This window comes from Tachyglossus aculeatus, chromosome 23 (genome assembly GCF_015852505.1).
Source record: "Tachyglossus aculeatus isolate mTacAcu1 chromosome 23, mTacAcu1.pri, whole genome shotgun sequence".
Classification (NCBI taxonomy): Eukaryota; Metazoa; Chordata; class Mammalia; order Monotremata; family Tachyglossidae; genus Tachyglossus; species Tachyglossus aculeatus.
Genome location: NC_052088.1, coordinates 630,201 through 650,569, shown reverse-complemented (window position 1 = coordinate 650,569; position 20,369 = coordinate 630,201). Strand labels below are relative to the sequence as shown.

The window sequence follows — 20,369 nt, the reverse complement described above, 5'->3', positions numbered from 1 at the left end:
ACTCCTCTCTCTCATTCAACACACATATTGAATCCACCACTAAATCCAGTCAGTTCGAACTTCACAGTATCACTAAAATCCCCCCTTTCCTCTCCATCCAAACCGATTCCATGTTAAGCCAAGCACTTATCCTATCCCACCTCGATTACTCCTTCAGCCTCCTTGCTGACTTCCCGGCCTCCTGTCCCTAGTCCATACTTCACTCTGCTGCCCAGATAGTTTTTCTACAAAACACCCTGGATCTGTTCTCCTAGAAATGGAGGTCCCAGAACCTCCAGGAGCTTAGACCTAGGCCTGTTGGGCTGGATCCTACAGCTGGAGAAGGCAGAGCAGCCAGGCTCCAGCATTCCCAGGCAGGTGGTCATTGGCCCACGGACTGGATCTCCCTCCAAACCTCAGCCCCAACCCTACCAAGTATGGAGCTCTGTTCCAGCCCCTCCTCCCCGCTTCTGTCCCCTTCCTCACAACTCATGGGAACCCTCACCCAGCCCCCACCCATCTCATCCAGCCCCAGCCCCCCCCCCCCCCCCTCCGCTTGAGAGATTCATGCCCTCAAGGAGCTTACAGTCTAGCTGGTCATGGGTTCAAATCCCAGCTCTGCCGCTTGTCCACTGTGTGACTTTGGGCAAGTCACTTAACTTCTCTGTGCCTCAGTTACCGCATCTGTAGAATGGGGATTAAGACTGTGAGCCCCACGCGGGACAACCTGATCACCTTGTATCCTCCTCAGTGCATAGAACAGTGCTTTGCACATAGTAAGTGCTTAACAAATGCCATCATCATCATCATTATTATTATTAGTTTATACCTTCAGCATCTGCTGAACTTGGGGGGTTGGCCCCAGACAGGGAAGCAGGCAGAGGGCAGGCCACTGAGGTGGAGGGAATTGGAGAGCTTCCGGAAGAGGCAGGCGGAGCAGAGAGGGATAGGGGAGGGTGGGGCAGTGGGAACACCTCAAGGGGTGGCACAGGATGCTGGGATAAGTAGTGTGGACTGTTCTCCCAGCACCTTAGGGGAAAGGAGGCCCTGGGAGAAAAGTCTTTACATTCTTCCTTCCTTCTTCACTGGATTCCAGAGGAATCAGGCCTGAGTATGCCAGAGAGCTGAAGATCTGGAGAGCCAGAGAGCCAGACAACTGTAGACCTGGAGAAGCAGAGAGCCTAAGAGCCAAAGAGCCGGAGAGTCAGAGAGCTGGAGAACCAGAGAACCAGAGTGCCGGGCAACTGGCAAGCGAGAGAGCTCGTGATGAGGACAGGCAGTGGTAGTGGCAGCAGTGGTAGCAGCAGCAGCGAGAGCATCATTCATTCATTCAATAGTATTTATTGAGCACTTACTGTGTGCAGAGCACTGTACTAAGTGCTTGGAAAGTCAAATTCAGCAACAGAGACAATCCCTGCCCAACAACGGACTCATCGACTAGAAGGAGGGAGACAGACAACAAAACCAGTAGACAGGAATCAATAGCATCTATATAAATAAATAGAATTATAGATGTATTCATTCAATCATATTTATTGAGCGCTGACCGTGTGCAGAGCACTGTACTAAGCAATTCATTTAATCGTATTTATTGAGCACCTACTGTGTGCAGAACACTGTACTAAGTGTTTGGAAAGTCCAATTTGGCAACAGATAGACAATCCCTGTCCAGCAACGGGTTCACAGTCTAGAAGCAGTGTGGCTCAGTAGAAAGAGCCCAGGCTTGGTAGTCGGAGGTCGTGGGTTCTAATCCCAGCTCCGCCACATCAGCTGGGTGACTTTGGGCAAGTCACTTCACTTCTTTGGGCCTCAGTTCCCTCATCTGGAAGATGGGGATGAAGACTGGGAGCCCCACATGGGACAACCTGATCACACTGTATCCCCACTAGCGCTTAGAACAGGGCTTTGCACATAGTAAGTGCTTAACAAATACCATCACTATTATTAATGCGGTGGGGGGGGGGCGGGGGCAGGCAACAAAACCGGTAGGTGGGCAGATCTATACAGGTGATTAGTACCATTCATTCATTCATTCATTCAATCGTATTTAGAAGCAGCATGGCTCAGTGGAAAGAGCCTGGGCTTTGGAGTCAGAGGTCAAATCCCGGCTCCATCAATTGTTAGCTGTGTGACTTTGGGCAAATCACTTCACTTGTCTGTGCCTCAGTTCCCTCATCTGACCCTCCAGCAAGTACAGGACCAGTGAAAGGCTGAGCAGCCCTGTTGGCGGGCCAGCTGTTCCCTCCTTCTCTGTAAGCTTCTCTGTAAGCCTTCTCTGGAGGGCTCTTACAGGCCACTCCTTGAGGGCCTGCCCCCGAGTGGCCACGATTCCCAGGATGAGAGCTGCCAGGGAACAGCTATGAGTGGGACTCTCCCCCGTGCATCCTCTTGGGCCAGGTCTGGGACCGGCTTCCCCAGCCAGTTTGGGGGCCACAGCCCCCACCCATCCTGCGGGGTCAGAGGTTCATCAGTCCTAGGAGGCCATGGGCAAGAAGTCCAGCACCCAGCCTGATGTCTGGGCTTGGGGAGAGATGGGGGTGAGGTCTGGTGCCCCGTACAGGATTGCCCAGGACCCTCCTCTGCTGCTTCCCAGACCCAAAGGGCCTCAGGCTTGGGGGCCCTGCCCAAGTTGGGTGGACAGGACCCTGAGTTTCAGCCAGACCCAAGTAAATAAATAGAAAATATGAGGGGGAAGCCCGGGGGCTGGAACTGGGGCTGGTGGAGGGGGAAAGGGTAAAGGAGCAGCATGGCCTAGTGTTGAGCCCGCTGTTGGGTAGGGACTGTCTCTATATGTTGCCAACTTGTCTCTCCAAGCGCTTAGTACAGTGCTCTGCACACAGTAGGTGCTCAATAAATACAATTGAATGAATGAATGAGAGAGTACAGGCCTGGGAGTCAGAAGGACCTCGGTTCTAATCCAGGCTCTGTCAATTATTTGCTGTGTGACTTTGTCCAAGTTCCCTCATTTTTCTGTGCCTCCATTTCCTCAACTGTAAAATGGGGATACCCGTTCTCCCTCCTACTTAGACTGTGTGCCCCATGCGGGACAGGTACTGTGTCCAACCACATTAACCTGTACTTATCAATCAATCAATCCAATCCATTGCATTTATTGAGCGCTTACTGCATGCAGAGCACTGTACTAAGCGCTTGGGAGAGTACAACACAACAATATAACAGACACATTCCCTAGTCAGGGAAGATCTCTTGGAGGAGAGCTATGCCTTCAATAAGCTTTGAAAGTGAGTGTCAAATATGAAAAGGGAGTGTGTTCCATGCCAGAAGTTTGCAGGCGAAGTAGACTTGGGAGTCTTTCTCATAGAGATGGAAGGTGAAACCATGGAAGAGGATGAGTTCCCCAGGGAAAGGAGTGTAGAAGGACAACAGGACAGAATTTTGAGAGACCCCCACAGTGAGGAAATGGGAAGCGCGGGACAAGCTGACAAAAAGACACTGAGGGAAGAACGAGCCAGAGTCAGTCAGTCAATCGTATTTACTGAACGCTTTAGTGTGTTCAGAGCTCTGAGAGTAGGTAGGAGGAGAAGCATAATAAGACTAGCAGAAAAACCAAGGTTAAGTAGGTTTTCTGGGAGAAGGCAGTGATCCCTGGGTGGAAGGAAGCCAAGAGGTGGAGGAGGATTAAGACGAAAGAGAATCCATTAGATCTGGCTTTAGACTATGAGTGGAAACTCTTGCCTAAGCAGGACATAGACTAAGTACAGTAAATAATGGTCATTTGGGTGCATGTCCTAGATTTGCAGTTTTTGTGCTTGCTTCAAAAAGATAAAGTAACTTTATACTTTACACTTTTTTTGGTATGCGACACGCAGACTTTTTTTTTCCTTCTAATGGATCAACAAATTTTGAAACTATTTACTTAATGATGTCAATAACATTTCAGTTCTGGATATAACTTTTGTATTTAAGATTATTTACAAAGATAAAACACAAATGTATGAATCTGTGATTCATAAATCAATTTTATTGTCAGGAAACATAAGATTTTTAATAACATTATGGGACTTCTCAGATGATTTCAATTTATGTATATTTCCATAAAGCTGACAGCTCATAACTTGACATAGATGAAGGCATGAAATATTTTTGTTTAATATGATTTTTTGGTGTAATTTACCTAGTTCATCATATAAGTAACCTGAAAGACTGTGCCATCTTCAGGAAATGTGTTTTTTTCATCTCCTTATTAAAATATTTTCAGATGGGTTACAATACAGTGTTCTTATGACACTATTTGCTCTACTTTTGTGAAATTACGCTCAAAGTATACAAAAATAATAATGTTATCTTTGAAATTTGAGATAAAGTTTTTGTTAATAATAGTTAATTCTTTGTGAGAAAGCAGGTTTGAATACCAGGCCTCAGAACGGTGTTTGACACCGAATACAAACTTAGTGAATACAATTTAAAAAAACAAAGTGGAACCAAGGTCGCCCAGAAAACAGACCCAAACAACCCCATTCCCAGGTTGCGGCCCCAGAACCGACATCCAAATCCCAGAAGGTGACCACACATGGCGGGCTTTCCTCACTAACACGCACAAGGTTAAAAACCAGCTCACCAGGCAAAGGGGAAAAGGGACATTCATTCAATTATATTTATTGAGCGCTCTGTGTGCAAAGCACTGTACTGAGCACTCAGAAGAGTACAATATAACAACAAACAGACACATTTCCTGCCCACAACCAGCTCACAGTCCAGAGAGGGAGACAGGCATTCATTTACATAAATAAATGAACAAATAAATAAATTATAGATATATACATAAGTGCTGTGGGGCTGGATGGGGAATGAATGAAGGGAGCAAGTCTGGATGATGCAGAAGGGAGTGGGAGTGGAGGGGAGGAGGTCTTCATCAAGGAAAACTTCTTGGAGGAGATATACTTTCAATTAAGCTTTGATAGTGGGGAGAGAAATTGTCTACCAGTAATGAGGAGGGAGGGAATTCCAGGCCAAAGCCTGGATGTGGGCGAGTGGTTGGAGGTGAGCTGTATAAGATCGAGGTACAGGAAGAAGGTTAGCATTAGAGAAACAAAGTGTGGGGGCTGGGCTGTAGCAGGAGTGTAGTGAGGTGAGATAGGAGAGGGCAAGGTGATTGAGTTCTTCAAACGGGAAGGCACGAATGGCAGGAGAGATGGAGAGCCAGAGTGGGACAGGGACCATGTCCAGTCTGCTGTGTTTTTATCTCTGCCTTTCGCTCAGCACGGTGCAAATGCAGAAAGGGCTTAGCCTACACAACAATGGAACCATTTCATAGCAAGGGAGCAGAAAGCATTGGTCAGAGGCAATCACGCTATGGTTCCCCTCCCTCCCTCCCTCGGGAGTCACTGGGACTTTATCTGGTCTATTTACCCAAGGTTGCATCCTGTGTGCTGAAGCTCGGCCTTCAGAACTCTGGGCAGCAGAGAGAGCCGGGTGGCGGGGAAAGAGAGCCCACGAGCCTCTGGCCCAGTGGGAGCCCGGGGACAGAGATGGAGTCACCCGGTCTGGTGGACAACAACAGCTCATGGCCGCTCAACTTCACATTCCCTCCCAACTTCGGCAGGCGGCCCACTGACATGGCCCTGAGCGTCATTCTGGTGGTCATGCTCTTTGTCACCATGATCTGTTTGGGCTGCACCATGGAGTTCGCCCAAATCAAGATGCACTTATTCAAGCCCAAAGGGGTGGCCATAGCCTTGCTGGCCCAGTATGGCGTGATGCCCCTGACGGCCTTCACCCTGGGCAGGGTCTTCCAGCTGAACACCATCGAGTCCCTCGCCATCCTGATCTGCGGCTGCTCCCCTGGGGGGAGTCTGTCCAACGTCTTCAGCCTGGCCATGAAGGGAGACATGAACCTGAGGTAAAGGGGGCGCTGGTCATGCTGGCACCAGACCAGCACTGCATCACATTGGAAGCTCCTACTCATTTTTTTATGGTATTTGTTAAGCGCTAACTACGTGGCAGGCACTTTTCTAACTAAGCACTGGGGTGGGTGCAAGCTAATCAGGTTGGACACAGTCCCTGGCCCATGTGGGGCTCACAGCCTTAATCCCCACTTTATAGATGAGGGAACTGCGGCCCAGAGAAATGAAGTGACTTGGCCAAGGTCACACCAAACCAGTGGCAGAGCCGGGATATCCTTTCTGATCTCCCATCCTCCTGTCTCTCCCCTCTTCATTCTATACTTTATTCTGCTGCCTGGATTATCTTTCTACAGAAACACTCTGGGCATGTCACTCCCCTCCTCAAAAATCTCCAGTGGTTGCTTATCAACCTTCGAATCAAGCAAAAACTCCTAACTCTTGGCTTCAAAGCTCTCCATCGCCTCACCCCCTCCTACCTCACCTCCATTCTCTCCTTCTACAGCCCAGCCCGCACACTCTGCTCCTCTGCCACTAACCTCCTTACTGTGCCTCGTTCTTGCCTGTCCCGCCATCGACCCCTGGCCCACATCCTACCTCTGGCCTGGAATGCCCTCCCTCCACACATCCACCAAACTAGCTCTCTTCCTCCCTTCAAAGCCCTACTGAGAGCTCACCTCTTCCAGGAAGCCTTTCCAGACTGAGCCCCCCCTTTTCCTCTCCTCCTCCTCCCCTCCCCATCCCCCCAACTCCCACCCTCTGCCCTACCCCCTTCCCCTCCCCACAGCACTTGTGTATATTTGTACAAATTTATTACTTTATTTTATTAATGATGTGTATATCGCTATAATTCTATTTAGTCTGATGATACTGACACCTGTCCACTTGTTTTGTTGTCTGTCTCCCCCTTCTAGACTGTGAGCCCGTTGTTGGGTAGGGACCGTCTTTATATGTTGCCGATTTGTACTTCCCAAGCACAAAGGTACTAAGGTACAGTGCTCTGCACACAGTAAGCACTCAATAAATGCAATTGAATGAATGAATGAATGAGTGGGATTGGAACCCAAGGCCTTCTGACTCCCAGGCTTGGGCTCTATCCACTAGGCCATGCTGTTTCTTCTCCTTGTGGGCAGGGATTGCATCTACAGTTCTTATTTGTATTATTATTATTATTATTATTATTGGTCCCGGACTGTTCTAAGCACTGGGATAGATACAAGTTAACACAAGTTAACTCTGTTGTTTTGTACTCTCCCAAGCGTTTTTTCAGTGTCCTGCACACAGTAAGCGCTCCATAAATACCATTGATGGATTGATGTGGGGGTTTAGGATCCAGTCTAGATCTGGGAGTTGGGATGGCAGGTGGGGAGAGGACAGATTTAAGAGGCCCCAGGTCCCCTTGTGTCTCCAAGCAAACTATAGCTCCACTGAGGCTTTCTGGTGAAGGTTGGGAGAGGGACATTTCCAGGGAAAGTGGGGCTGGCATCCTGGGAAATGAGGAGGAACCCTGCTCTGGAGTGAAAGAAATCAGGAAATCGGTTCTATTCCTAACACTCTGCCCCATCTTGTACAATGGACTGTAATTCTTATATTGAGAGCCCCGTAGGGGACAGGGACTGTGGAACACAGTCCCACCTGATTATCTTGTAATGACCCCACTGCTTAGTACAGTGTTTGGCACATAATAAGCACTCAATAAGTACCTCTGTTATTTATTCATTTTTTTGGCACTTGTTAAACACTTACTATGTGCCAGGCACTGTTTGAAGCACTGAGGTAGATACAAACTAATCATGGTGGACATGGTACATGTTCCACATGGATCTCACAGTATTAAACTCCATTTTACAGATGAGGGAATTGAAGAATGGAGAAGTGAAGTGACTTGTCCAAGTCACACAGCAGACAAGTGGCAGAACCGGGATTAGAACCCAGATCCTTCTGATTCCCAGGCCCATGCTCTATCCACTAGGCCATACTGCTTCTCATCATTATGGTATTATTATAGTTATTACATCCCCCTTTTCTCTTTGCTCTTCGTGCTGTGGGGCAATAGGGTGAGATGGGAGTATTCAGGAATCTGTCACGACTAGTTACTGTGAAGCATTTCGAGTGTACTTGGTTTATGCAAAGGGCCCTCACCAAAAAGGCCTCCAAATAATAGTAGTAGTGGTACTATTTATTGAACACCCACTTGGGGCAATGCACTGTACTAAACGCCCGGGAAGTACAAAACAAAGAACCATCACGTTCCCTACTGACAAGGCAGGCACTTCCACTCTGAGGGAGACGGATTTTAAAAAATTAACAAATAAAATGGCCAAATTTGATCACTGAATGGACAGTTGAACAAATGAGATGAGGATAAAGTAGTGCCAGAGGTAGCTGAAGGGTTTATGTAGCTTTGAATTCTAGGAGTCAATCAGAAAAAGAGTTTAGGATGGTTTTTAATTCCAGAGAGCTGTGGTCTGTCAAATTTGGGAAGGGAGGGAGGGACAGGATAAGTGAGGGAATGGAGGCAGGAGAGGTGAGAGTGAGGTACAGTTAATAAGTCAGTTTGGAAGGAACCAACACAGCGGTTTGGGAAACAGTGAAGAGATCAGATAGGAGAGGTGGGGTCAAATTGTGGGAAGCCTTGAAGCAGATGGTGAGGAGTTTTTGTTTGAGCTGGGAGGACACAGAAAGCCAGTGGAGGGTTTGGAGAAGAGGAGAGCTGTGGACTGAGTAATGCTTCAAGACTCAATTGGCAACATTTATCGAGGGCTTCCTCTGAGTAGTGAGCACTGTACTAAGCCCTTGGGAGAGTACAGTGGCATTGGTAGACATAACCCCTGCCTTCAAGGCGTTTACAGTCTAGTAGGAGAAGGCAGACACTAAAATAAATCATGATGGGTAGGAGGAAGTCACTGAGTTTATAGAAGATGATCACACAGTAGTGTAAATGGGAAAGGGGAGAGGCTGGAGGCAGGAAGACCAGCAAGGAATTGGTACACTATGACAAAAGCTCCCATCAGGGTGGTAGTTGTTTGGATGGAGAGGAAGGTGTGGATTGAGAAAATGTGGAAGAGCCAGCAGGATTTGGCAATGGATTGAAGCAACCAATCAGCAATCATTTTGAGTCCAAGTATAAGGGAGAGAGAGACATAGAAGCTCAGAGGCCTTCCCCACCCATCTGCAGGAAGCCAATCAATCAATCAATGGTATTTATCGAGCACTTATTATGTACACAGCACTGTACTGAGCACGTGGGAGAGTACAGTACAACAGAATAAGCAGACATGGTCCTTGCCCCTAATGAGCTTACCATCTAGAGGGAGAGACAGGCATTAATATGAATACATAAGTAATTTATAATAGATAACACATACTATATAATGGCCGTATGGCCAACAGAAACATGCAGCATGTACTAAGAATACTCTGCACTGTGAGTGATATATTGCCATTCCCCTCTTCCCTCCCCCAACTCAGGGGGAATGAACCTTGAACCCCTCCTGAAAATCTGCAGTCTCAGCCCAAGGTTCTGTCCACCTGGCCTCTGTCCAGCCTTCCCCTTTGGAATGGCAAGGCCAATAATGGCACCCGTGTTATTTTGGGTGAGGGATCAGGAACCGTGGCACCTACAACTGGAAGAGGGAGTGTTGTCTGTTACTCTGCGGGCACTGACTCTTCGGCCATGATTCCCACTCCTTTTTCCTTTGCTTCTTCATCATCATCAGTATTTACCGAATGTCTATCGTGGGCAGATCACTGTCCTGAACATTCAGAAAAGGGCAGAACCAGTCACTGCCCTCAAGGTGCTGACAATGTAACAGGACACAAGGCCTAATAGTAATAATAATAATAATCATGGCATCAGCTAAGTGCCAGTTAAGCCCAGTGGTAGATGCAAGATACTGTATACAAGATAGATACAAGATAGTGGTAGATACAAGATACAAGTGGTCAGATACTGTCCCTGCCCACAATAGGCTCATACTCTAACAGGGAGGGAAAAGAGTTGCTTTATTCCCCCATTTTACAGGTGAGGAAACTGAGGCATAGAGAAGTCAAGTGACTTGCCCATGGGCACCCAGCAAGTAGGGGTGGACTCCTATGCCCATGCACTTTTACTGGACCATTCTGCTTTAATCATTTTTCCTTTCTCCTCTGGACCCTTCCTGTCCCCTTACTGATTGGACAAAACAAAGGCCAGTTTCAAAACTAGGTTCACTCCATCAGCCAATCGATCGATGGTGTTTATTAAGCGCTTACTGTGTGTAGAGCACTGTACTAAGCACTTGGGAGAGTAAAATAGAAGAGAGGTGGTTGACACTTTCCCTGGGCACAACGGAGCTTACGGTATTGGGTTGGTGAGACAAGACCTGACTCAGCCACAAAATAAGAGGCCCTAAACTCCAGAGCGCAGCACAGGCAGAGAGCAGGAAGCCCATCACTCTCTCATCTACCGAGTGGCACTCACCTCTCCCTCCAAGAGCCTCAATTACTCCCGACCTGGAGATTGGGGGGTCAGGGTGGCCCCTCCCAAGCCGGGTTGAGGGGCAAAATAGTTAGAGGAGAGGACAGGGAGAAGGCATGCCCACCAGGCCTCAGAGAAGGGACCCTGGTCAGGACTTGTATTTCCCCATCTCCGGTCTCCGGGGCCCTGGACATGAACAGCAGAGGGGTTCCAACCTCACAAACCACACTTCAGAGCAAAAAGAGTCTCTCATGCAAGGTCATCCGACAACACGGCACATTTTTCCCAGAAAGTTAATAATCTTTTGGTCCATTCAAAGGGCCAGGTTTTTTCTGGCCAGAGGCCCCTGAGGCCACTGAGGCCTCTGCCAGGGACTGGCCCAGAGAAGGGACGTCCAGCTGGACTGAAGGGACCACAAAGATCAATGAAACCGAACCCCCTAAAATATATCCATTTCCCAATTAGAGAGGAATTGGTCTGTCCTGGTTGATTGTGGAGTTTACAACAGACAAGATAATAATAATATGATAATAATAATAGTGGAACTTGTTAATAACAATAATAATCTTTCTTATGCAAGCACTGGGGGAGACCCAAGATATCAGATTGGATACAGTTACTGTTCCACATAGGGTTCACAGTCTAACTAGGAAAGAGAAAAGGTATTAAATCCCCATGAGGTGATGAGGAGACTGAGGCACAGAGGAGTTAAGTGACTCACCCAAGGTCACACAGCAGGCACGTGGCAAAGTTGGGATTAGAACCCAGGTCTTCAGACTCCTAGGCCTCACTGCTTCTCCGTGGCCTCCCCTCTCCTGAATCATCCTACTTAGATTCTAACCCCCATAGGGTCCAACCTAATTCACTTGTATCTATCCCAGCACTTAGAACAGTGTTTGCTAATAACTTATTATTATTATTATTATAACACTTATTTGTTAAGTGTAAGCACTTAATAAAAACCATTAAAAAGAAAAAAGGCATTGATTACAGTGCTAGTGATTTGGGTAATCAATCAATGAAGAGTATTTATTGAGCACTTACTGTGTGCAGAGCACTGTACTAAACGCTTGATAGAGTAACAGAGTTGGAAGGCACATTCTCTGCTCACAGAGAGCTTAGAGGGGGAGACAGTGATGTAAATAAATAAATTATGGCTATGAACATAAGTGCTGTGAGGCTGAGGGAGGGGTGAATAAAAGATGCAAATCCAATTTTTAAGTGACAGTGCATAGAGTAGCTCACCTGCTCTCGTCCCCCTGGGTCATGTTGCTGACAGAGCACATCCCAGACAGGGCCGGATAAACAACCAATTCTCAGGCTGGAGAAGTGGAAGTTATGGGGGTACTCCAGGTCTCACCTCTAAATTCTAAACTCGTCATGGGCAGGTCATATTGTATTGGACTCTCCCAAGCTCTTTGTCAGTCAGTCAGTAAATTGTATTTCTTGAGAACTTACTGTGTGCGGAGCACTGAACTAAGCACTTGGGAGAGAACGATATAACAATAAGCAGACACATTCCCTGCCCACAATGAGCTTACAATGCTCTGCACGAGGTAAGCGCTCAATAAATAGCATTGATCGATCAGGGGTAGGCCTGGTTTGGGTCAAGTTCATCCTAAACATCTGGAAGAAGGAATGAGTTCGGAAGCCACTCAACCTTCCGATGGGCCCTAAAGGACCTAAATTCTAATCCTAGCCCAGCCACTTGTCTGCTCTGTGACCTAGGGCATGTCACCTGAAGCAGTGTGGCTCAGTGGAAAGAGCATGGGCTTGGGAGTCAGGGGTCATGGGTTCTAATCCCGGCTCCGCCACTTATCGGCTGTGTGATTTTGGGCAAGTCAGTTCTCTTCTCTGTGCCTCAGTTACCTCATCTGTAAAATGGGGATTAAGATTGTGAGCCCCACGTGGGGCAATCTGATCACCTTGTATCCCCCAGCGCTTAGAACAATGCTTTGCACATAGTAAGCGCTTAACAAATACCTTCATTATTATTATTATTATTATTTAACTTCTCTGTGCTTCAGTTACCTCATCTGGAAAATGGGGGTCTTGACTGTGAGCCCCACGTGGGATAGGGACTGTGTCCAACCCAATTTGCTTGTATCCACCCCAGCGCTTAATACAGTGCTTTGCACATAGTAAGTGCTTAATAAATGTCATTATTATTATTATTACAGTGCTTGGCACATAGTAAGCACTTAACAAATACCATAATTATTATTACTTAACTTCTCTGTGCCTCAGTTCCATCATCTGTAAAATGGGGATTAAGATGATGAACCCCAAATAGGACATAAACTGTGTCCAACCTGATTATCTTGATTCTACCCCAATGCTTAATACAGTGTCTGGCACACAGTAAGTACTTAAAAGATATCATTAAAAAGCTGTTTTGAGCAGTGAATGCCAGGCAAATAACTGCAGAACGATCTCAGAGCTGAGTGACTGGGACTGAAATAGGTGCAAGACAGTGATTAGAAATAATGATTACTGGGGCATTTGTTAAGCAATTACTACGTGCCAAGTATTGGGGTAGGTAGAAGTTAATCAGCTCAAACACAGTCCCTGCCCCACATAGGGCTCACAGTCTGTGAGGGAGAGATAACGGGTATTGAATCCCCATTTTACAGATGAGGAGACTGAGGCCCAGAAAAGAGAAGTGACTTGCCCAAGGTCACAAAACAGGCAAGCTTTCCACTGGCACATAATGTTTACTACAGTGCCTGGTACATAGTTCTCCTTTATTGTTATATTGTACTCTCCCAAGTTCTGCACACATTGACTAACAAATACGATTAATAATAATGATAATAATACTGATGGTATTTGTTAAGCGCTTACTATGTGCAAAGCACTGTTCTAAGTGCTGGGAGGGATACAAGGTGATTAGGTTGTCCCATGTGGGGCTCACAATCTTAATCCCCATTTTACAGATGAGGTAACTGAGGCACAGAGAAGTTAAGTGGCTTGCCCAAGGTCACACAGCTGACAAGTGGCAGAGCTAGGAAGGGTGTGGGGCTGGGATGAGAATAATAATAATGATAATAATGATGGCATTTATTAAGCGCTTACTAAGTGGCTTGCCCAAGGTCACACAGCTGATAAGTGGCAGAGCTAGGAAGGGTGTGGAGCTGGGACGAGAATAATAATAATAATAATGATGGCATTTATTAAGCGCTTACTATGTGCAAAGCACTGTTCTAAGCACTGGGGAGGTTACAAGATAATCAGGTTGTCCCACGGGGGGGGTCACAGTTTTCATCCCCATTTTACAGATGAGGTCACTGAGGCACAGAGAAGTTAAGTGACTTGCCCAAAGTCAACCAGGTCCTCTGACCTCTAGGCCCACACTCTTTCCATCAGGCCCTGTCTCTCCTGGTGACAAGAGGAGAAGACAGCTGGGTTTGGGTGGGGGCGAGGGCTGAGGGGAAGAGCGTTCCTGGGGGACTGCTCAGCTGCTGACCCCTCTGTTTGCTCCATGCCAGCATAGTGATGACCACGTGCTCCACCTTCTCCGCCCTGGCCCTGATGCCACTCCTCCTGTACCTCTACTCCTTGGGCCTCTACGAAAGGGATGTCCAGAATAAGGTGCCCTACGGAGGGATCATCCTCTCGCTCGTCTTGGTCCTCATCCCCTGCACGATCGGCATCGTCCTCAAGAGCAAACGTCCCCAGTACGTGTCCTGTGTCACTAAGGTAAGACTCGGGAGAGGGTGCTTTCCAGGAGAAGCCTCCTGGTCTAGTGGAGAGAGTGCAAACCTGGGAGTCAGAGGACCTAGATTCTATATTTTACTTGTACATATTTACTATTGTATTTATTTTGTTAATGATGTGCATTTAGCTTTAATTCTATTAATTCTGACAACTTGACACCCGTCCACATGTTTTGTTTTGTTGTCTGTCTCCCCCTTCTAGACTGTGAGCCTGTTGTTGGGTAGGGACCATCTCTATATGTTGCCGACTTGTACTTCCCAAGTGCTTAGTACAGTGTTCTGCACGCAGTAAGAGCCTGTTGTTGGGTAGGGACCGTCTCTATATGTTGCCAATTTGTACTTCCCAAGTGCTTAGTACAGTGTTCTGCACACAGTAAGCGCTCAATAAATATGATTGAATGAATGAATGAATAATACCGGAGCCTCCATTTCTCTGCTGTATGGGCAAGTCACTTATTAGCTCTGGACAATTTCCAAGTGTCCAGAAGCCCCTACTGAGTTGCCCCATTCTCCTTGCTGCAGTCATTTCCACATTTTACATTTAATTTAAGTTCCACATTTAAATTATATGCTTTGGAAAGGGCCCAATGGAAGAATTAGGGAAAGTTCTCCTAACAAAATGAATCTCTTCTGGGAAGAACATGATTCACAAGTTGACCCCAGAAATAATAATCATAATAATAGAGGTATTAGGTGCTTAGTATCTACCAAGCACTGAGTAAGGGTTGGTACAAATACAAGATAAGCAGTATGGTCGAGTGGAAAGAGCACAGGCTTGGGTTGACTCACAAGGACCTGGGTTCTAATCCCAGCTTCACCATATGTCTGCTGTTTGACCTTGAGCAAGTCACTTACCTTCTCTGTGCCTCAGTTACCTCATCTGTAAAATGAGGATTAAGACTGTGAGCCTCATATGGGACATAGACTGTGTCCAACCTGATTTGTACAGTGCCTGGCACATAATAAGTGCTTAAGAAATACCATTCTATATTCTATTCTATATGAAGCTCATGGTCTAAGAGAGAGGGAGATCAGGTATCGAATCCCCATTATACAGGTGAGGAAAATGAGGCCCAGAGAAATGAAGTGACTTTCCCAAGGACACCCAGCAGGGAAATGATGGAGCTTGGATGAGAATCCAGGTCCTCTGACCCCCAGGCCCATGCTCTTTCCATTAGGCCAGGCCTGGTTGTTGATTGATGCTGCTATAATTTTCACTTTCCCACTCAACCCTACTGTACTGCACCATACTGATGTTATAGCAACTTCACAGTATTTAATATGGTAAAATACGAGTGATTGACACCGATTAGCATTTGCTATTGGGGCTCATACTGATAATGTGGCCATTGGTAGCCAAAAATGTCGGTCTTCATGGTATCTTCAAACCATCTCCCCACTAGCCTCCTTGAACTCATCATCAGTATCATCATCATTGGTATTTATGGAGCACTTCTATGTGCAGAGCATTGTACAAAGTGCTTGGCACTTAGCAAGCACTTGATAAATACTATCATCATCATCATCATAATCATCATCAGTCTTTATTCTCTTCTGTGGATATAACATGAAGCTGAGCACTACACTGGATGCCTTCTTTGTGTATCACACCATTCTGGGTACCTGAGTGCAGAGTGCTGTGCAAGCTGAATGCTGCTCACTCTCCAATGGCTTCTTCCCCACTGCTTTCAAACATGTCCATGACTCCCTTATCCTCCTTATCCTAAAACCCCTGCCTGATCCCATGGCTCCTTCCAATTATTGCCCCATCTCCCTCCTATCCCATTCCCCTCCAAACTCCTTGAGTGAGTTTTCTAAATTCACTACCACCACTTCTTCTCCTCCAGTTCTCTCCTTGACTCCATCCAACCTGGTTTCCTTCGCTCCATGTTAACCACCCTTTCTAAGGTCACCAATGACCTTCTCCTTGCCAAATCCAGCAGCTTCTATTCCATCCTAATCCTCCTCGACCTCTTAGCTGCTTTTGACATTGTGGAAAACCCCCTTCTGGAAAGATTAACTAACCTTGTCTGCTCCTGGTTCTCCTCCTATCTTTCTGGTGACTCCTTCTCGGTCTCTGTCGTGGGCCCCTCCTCTGCCTCCCATCCCCTAATTGTGGGAGTCCCTCAAGGCTCAATTCTGAGGCCCCTTATAGTCTCAATCTATTTCCACTCCCTTGGAGAACTCATTCGCTCTCTTGGCTTCAACTCCGACCTCTAGGCAGATGATTCCCAAATCTACATCTCCAGTGCTGATCTCTCTCCTCCTTTGCAATGTCACATTTCCTTCTACCTTCAAGACATCTTTACTTGATGATGCACAAACACCTCAAACTTAACATGTCCTCCATCACACTTTCCTATCACTGTAGACAGCACCACCATCCTCTCAGTCTCACAAGCCCGTAACCTTGGCATTATCCTCAACTCATCTCCCTCATTCATATTACGTCACCAAATCCTGTCAATTCGATCTCCACAATGTCTCCAGAATCTATCCTACTCTCTCCATCCAAACATACTCACCATTCCCCACCTTGACTACTACAATCAGCCTCCTTGTTGATCTTCCTATCTCCGGTCAATCTCCTCTCCAGTCCCTATTTTACTTTGCTGCCCAGATCATTTTTCTGAGAAAACATTCAGTCCATGTCTCCCCACTCCTCAAGAACCTCCATTGGTTGCCCATCCATCTCTGCATCAAACAGAAATTCTTTACCGTTGTCTTTAAGCACTCAATCACTTTGCCAGTACTAGCTCTCCTCACTGATTTCCTTCTACTACCCATCCCGCACACTTTGCGCCTCTAACACCAACCTCAATCTAATGCTGTACTTCAATCTCATCTTATCCCACCACTGACCCCTTTCCCATGTCCTTCCTCGGACCCGTAACTCCCTCTTCCTTCATATCCGACAGTCCACCCCTCTCCCCAACTTCAATACCTCCTAAAATCATATTCTTCGCAGAGGCCTTCCCTGACCAAGCTGTTGTTTCCCCTCTCTGCCCACCTCTTCACCATCGCCTATGCACTTCATTCATTCATTCATTCAATTGTATTTATTGAGCACTTACTTTGTGCAGAGCACTGTACTAAGCACACGGCAGTGTACCCTTTAAGCACTTTGTTATTCACACTGGACCTATAGTAAATATCTTTATTTTCTACTATTTCCCTTAACCATAATTTGCTTTAACATCTGTCTCTCCCATGTAGATTCTCAGCCCCTTGTGGGATTGCATCTACCAATCCTATTGTGCTGTACTTTCTCAAGTACTTAGCAATCAATCAGTAGTATATATTGAATGTTTTCTATGTGCAGAGCACTCTACTTGGCACTTGGGAGAGTATAATATAACAAAGTTGGTGGACACATTCCCTTCCCTAAAAGGGGAGCAGGAGACAGACATTAATATAAATAAATAAATTACAGCTATGTGCATAGGTGCTGAGGGAGGAGTGAATATCAAGTGCTTAAATGGTACAGATCCCAATGCATATGTGACACAGAAAGGAGAGGGAGTCGGGAAAATAAGGGCTTAGTCAGAGAAGGACTCCTGGAAGATATGCAATTTTACTACAGTTTTAAAGGTGTGAAGAGTGGTGGTCTGTCACCTATGAAGTGGGAGAGAGTTCCAGGCCAGAGGGAGGACATGGGAAAGGATAGAGTGTTCTGCACACAGTAAGTACTCAATAAATACTACTGATTGATGAATTAATTGATCGGGCTGGGGGGACCAGTGCTCTGCCTCAAAAATGGCTTTAAAGCTGCTGATGGTGCCAGATCTTTGGTCCCATGGGTCCTGGTACTGGCGGATCTGATTTGGAGAGGGGCCAGTGAAAGGAAAGGAGGCAGGGAAGAAGAAATCCCACATGCTCATTAGGGTCCTAGTTCTACCTTTTGCCTGCAGAGAGACTTTGGACAAGTCACTTAACAACTCTTAGGGCAAGTCGTCTACACTCACTGCCTCAAATTCCTCAACTCCAACTCTCTTCTGGACCCCCTCCAATCTGATTTCCATCCCCTCCACTCCACCGAAACTGCCCTCTCAAAGGTCACCAATGACCTCCTTCTGGCCAAATCCAATGGCTCCTACCCTATCCAAATCCTCCTCGACCGCTCAGCTGCCTTCAACACTGTGGACCACCTCCTTCTCCTCAACACTCTATCCAACGTTGGCTTCACAGACTCTCCTCTCCTGGTTCTCCTCTTATCTCTCTGGCTGCTCATTATCAGTCTCCTTCGTGAGCTCCACCTCCCCCTCCTATCCCCTAACTGGAGGGGTTCCTCAAGGATCAGTTCTTGGTCCCCTTCTGTTCTCCATCTAGACTCACTCTCTTGATGAACTCATTCACTCCCACGGCTTCAACGATCATCTCTACGCAGATGACACCCAAATCTACATCACCTCCCCTGTTCTCTCTCACTCCCTCCAGTCTCGTATCTCCTCCTGCCTTTGGGACATCTCCACCTGGATATCTGCCTGCCACTTAAAACTCAACATGTCCAAGACAGAGCTCCTCATCTTCCCTCCCAAACCCCCTCCTCTCCCTGATGTTCCCGTCACTGTGGACGGCATGACCATCCTTCCCGTCTCACAACCCCACAAACTTGGTGTCATCCTTGACTCCGCTCTCTCATTCACTTCACACATCCAATCTGTCACCCAAACCTGCCGGTCTCCCCTTCACAACATCACCAAGATCCACCCTTTCCTCTCCATCTAAATCACTACCCTGTTGATACAATCTCTCATCCTATCCTGACTGGATGACTGCATCAGCCTCCTTTCTGATCTCCCATCTATACTTCACTCTGCTGTTCAGATTACTTTCTACAGAAAAGCTCTGGGAATGTCACGCCCCTTCTCAGAAATCTCCAGTGGTTGCCTAACAACCTTCACATGAAGCAAAATACTCCTCACTATTGGCTTCAAAGCTCTCCATTCCCTTGCCCCCTCCTACCTCACCTCCCTTCTCTCCTTCTCCAGCCCAGCACACCCACTCCACTCCTCTGCCACTAATCTCCTCACTATGCCTCGTTCTCACCTGTCCCACTGCCGACCCCTGGCCCACGTCCTACCCCTGGCCTGGAATGCCCTCCCCCCCTCACATCCACCAAACTAGCTCTCTTCCCCTCTTCAAAGCCCTAGTGAGAGCTCACCTCCTCCAGGGGGCCTTCCCATTCATTCATTCATTCAATCGTATATATTGAGTGCTTACTGTGTGCAGAGCACTGTACTAAGCACTTGGAAAGTACAAGTCCACAACATATAGAGACGGTCCCTACCCAACAACAGGCTCACAGTCTAGAAGAGGGAGACAAACAACAAAAGAAAACACGTAGACAGGTGTCAAAATAGTCAGAACAAATAGAATTAAAGCAATATGTGCATCATTAACAAAATAAATAGAATAGTAAATATGTACAAGTAAAAAGAGTAATAAATCTGTACAAATATTTATACAAGTGCTGTGGGGAGGGGAAGGAGATAGGGCGGAAGGGAAGGAGGAGAGGAAAAGGGGGGCTCAGTCTGGGAAGGCCTCCTGGAGGAAGTGAGCTCTCAGTAGGGCTTCGAAGGGAGGAAGAGAGCTAGCTTGGCGGATGTGTGGAGAGAGGGTATTTCATGACAGGGGAAGGACCCTTCCCCACAGCACCTGTATATATGTATATATGTTTGTACATACTTATTACTCTATTTATTTATTTATTTTACTTGTACATATCTATTCTATTTATTTTATTTTGTTAATATGTTTGGTTTTGTTCTCTGTCTCCCCCTTCTAGACTGTGAGCCCACTGTTGGGTAGAGACTGTCTCTATATGTTGCCAACTTGTACTTCCCAAGTGCTTAGTACAGTGCTCTGCACACAGTAAGCGCTCAATAAATACAATTGATTGATTGATTGATTGAAGGACGTGGGCCAGGGGTCGACGGCGGAACAGGTGAAAACGAGGTACAGTGAGGAGGTTAGTGGCAGAGGGTGCGGGCTGGGCTGTAGAAGGAGAGAAGAGAGGTGAGGTAGGAGGGGGCGAGGTGATGGAGAGCCTTAAAGCCAGTAGTGAGGAGCTTTTGCTTGATTCGTAAGTTGACAGGCTGCCACTGAAGATTTTTGAGGAGGGGAGTAACATGCCCAAAGCATTTCTTCACAGAGATGATCCAGGCAGCAGAGTGAAGCACAGACTGAAGTGGGGAGAGACAGGAGGATGGGAGATCAGAAAGGAGGCTGATGCAATCATCCAGTCAGGATAGGAGAGATTGTATCAACAGGGTAGTGATTTAGATGGAGAGGAAAGGGTGGATCTTGGCGATGTTGTGAAGGGGAGACCGGTAGGTGTGGGTGACAGACTGG

The 20,369-nt window shown here is 46.9% G+C and overlaps 1 protein-coding gene across 1 annotated transcript in view; it reads left to right on the top strand.

Moving 5' to 3' along the window:
- The first annotated feature begins 5,381 nt into the window (after window positions 1-5,381).
- Window positions 5,382-20,369, top strand: part of SLC10A1 (solute carrier family 10 member 1) — a 41,502-nt gene continuing 26,514 nt past the window's right edge. Inside the window, exons 1-2 of the mRNA XM_038765428.1 lie at window positions 5,382-5,839; window positions 13,788-13,998. Coding sequence (XP_038621356.1) covers window positions 5,469-5,839; window positions 13,788-13,998 — 582 coding nt within the window. The 5' untranslated portion in view covers window positions 5,382-5,468. The remainder of the gene's footprint in view (window positions 5,840-13,787; window positions 13,999-20,369) is intronic.